Source organism: Cucurbita moschata, unplaced genomic scaffold (genome assembly GCF_002738365.1).
Source record: "Cucurbita moschata cultivar Rifu unplaced genomic scaffold, Cmos_1.0 Cmo_Scf00015, whole genome shotgun sequence".
Classification (NCBI taxonomy): domain Eukaryota; kingdom Viridiplantae; phylum Streptophyta; class Magnoliopsida; order Cucurbitales; family Cucurbitaceae; genus Cucurbita; species Cucurbita moschata.
In genome coordinates this window covers 529,554-531,914 of record NW_019268531.1, presented here as the reverse complement: position 1 = coordinate 531,914, position 2,361 = coordinate 529,554, and the positions used below count along the sequence as shown (strand labels likewise).

Genomic DNA, 2,361 nt, shown 5'->3' with positions numbered 1-2,361 from the left:
TTTTAAAAAAAAAAAAAAAAAAAAAAAAAGACTACATTTGCCTCCATGTCGTTTACATAAGCCTTTAACTGATCGGTAAGGTGCATAAACAATAAGATCAAATTCCAGACTGTAGAACAACAGGAAAAAAAATAAGAGAAGAGGGGAAAAGAAAACACAGCAAAAATAAATGAAGTGAACATGATAACAACAAGTCATGTAGCACATCCATGCCTAATATACTATCATCTCATAATTGAGAATAATTTGATGATCCTGTAAATTCCCTTACCAAGCTCCTCAGCTGAGACGTGATTTTCTTCTATCTTACAAGCTGCATAAATGCAGGTTAACCTGTGAAGGAGACAGTTAGCTACATCCAGAAACTACTCTATGGCTCATATGATAATAATAACGACAGTGAGAGTGAAAGAAGTTGTAGGGAGCAAAACTTCCTAAGATGAGTGTAATATCAAAAGTACATCCCACGTCCAAGCAATTTCTCTAGAGCTAAGCATTTCAACCACATTCATACCCAAAATGATTTTTAGCAAAGTCAAATTATTGTATCACAATAAATAAGGGGAAGCTTTAAGCATATAAAGCAGATATACATCTAAACTCTTACATCACATATTTGGGATTATGTTGCATCACAGACCATTGTAGATAGAATCTTTTAAAATATATAAGAGCTGTTGCCTGAAAAGAGTCAACAAAAATGAGGAAAAACATAAAAGAAGGATTCATATAAACAACAATTTCAATATTTAAAATACATAACAATCTTTATGCAAAAGAGATATGGGTCATTCAATCAGCTTATCTTATCTGAATACCTGGATTTTACGAGGAAAATGAAAATTGTTGCATACTTCTTGAAGTTTGTTTTCGTAAAATACTCGCATAAATTGCTCTTCTTCAATACTCAAAGCTTTGGCAAGAGAATGTTTGCCGTTTAATACTAAATTTGAAGTTTTACGTTCTTGCAAAAAGAGCAGCAGAGGAACTGTTACCGTTATCTTTTGAATTTATCTGAGGGTCTGGAAATGACAATGATCCGTCAGCATCTACTTCCATTAGTGTTGCTCCAAACTACGCCAAGAGAAGAGTTAGTTGACAGAAATAATAATATCAAAACTATAAAAGCGGATGCCAAATGCTTTTGCTGGAGATAAATATATGAAGTGAAGAAGAGAATTGCCGTCAGCAATTTGAAGTTTTGGGAAAAAGATGAAGCATGATAAAATTGATTTTAAAACCTTTTCCTGTACAATACACTATTGTATGGATGATGAAAGTCTCACGTTGGCTAATTTAGAGAATGATCATGGGTTTATAATCAAATAATACTATCTCCATTGGTATGAGGCCTTTTGGGGAAACCCAAATCAAAGCCATGAGAGCTTATGCCTAAAGTGGACAATATCATACCATTGTGGAGAGTCGTGTTCCTCTAACAGGTTAAGTACCATCTCATTCTATTCATACCTTCTCCAGAGCTTCGATTGCTCTCTGGTTAGCCGCTTTGTAACTACAAATCTGTACAACAAAGGAGTCGAAATGATCGTATTTTTATCATAGCAGTAAGTTGACAGTTTAGATACACCATCGATTCAACATCGAGTCCTTAAAACCAGTATAACTCCTCAAAAGCCAACAATCGTCCAGCTAATTTATCAAATAAAGTTCGCCTAACAATTGTCACCTGGGAGAGCACATGCTGAAACGAATTTAAAATTAATTCTGTATTCCACATTTCCAATTTGTTGCGTCCTCCCCGAGCCATAGAACAGATAGCAATAAAACTAATGCGTCCAACTAAAGCAATTGAAAACTAATGCCATACACTTGGCATCAAGTTACCGTAGAAGTAAGAAACTCCAGTTGCTTAATAAGGCAATCTAAACAAACGCCTAATTGTAGATTACTTGAAGCTCATTTGATCAGAAGCCAACGAGAATCGATTATCGGCAGTAGTGGTAAATATCTTTCCCCAAACCGACACGAGAAAAATAAAATAAAACCAAAACACAAAGGAAGAAATCAGTACCAGTTCCTGAGGATCCAAATTCCATTTGGCTCGGCCGGCCATGGCTACTCAGAAACCTTGGTGCCGCCACAGTCGAAGGACAGCTGCCACTGCAAGGATTCAAGAACTGGAAGAAAGATGAACAAATATGCGCGCGTGTTGGGTCGGAGCTGATCAATATATACATAATAAACATTTTTTTCCTTTTTATTGACATAATTTTATAAATTAAAAAAAAAAAAAGTGCAACTATTTATCAATCAACTTTTTTTTTTTTAATAATTAAAATTTCATTGACCTTCAGGGATGAGAAATTGTGTATAAAAAAAAAAAAAAAAAAAAAAAAAAAA

General features: G+C 34.5%; 1 protein-coding gene across 3 annotated transcripts in view; it reads right to left on the bottom strand.

Annotated features, from left to right (window-relative positions):
• LOC111453753 (cyclin-H1-1-like) overlaps positions 1–2,258 on the bottom strand; it is a 7,652-nt gene extending 5,394 nt beyond the window's left edge. For 2 of the 3 annotated variants that reach the window (XM_023094978.1, XM_023094979.1), the window contains exons 1-5: positions 1,452–1,781; positions 819–1,074; positions 608–681; positions 272–333; positions 42–109 (exon numbers count right to left, since the gene is read on the bottom strand). In XM_023094978.1, the coding sequence (XP_022950746.1) occupies positions 42–109; positions 272–333; positions 608–681; positions 819–887 (273 nt within the window). In that variant the 5' untranslated portion in view covers positions 888–1,074; positions 1,452–1,781. Of the gene's footprint in view, positions 1–41; positions 110–271; positions 334–607; positions 682–818; positions 1,075–1,451 lie in introns of all 3 variants that reach the window. The other variant, XM_023094977.1, reaches the window with a different exon arrangement.
• Positions 2,259–2,361: the final 103 nt, after the last annotated feature.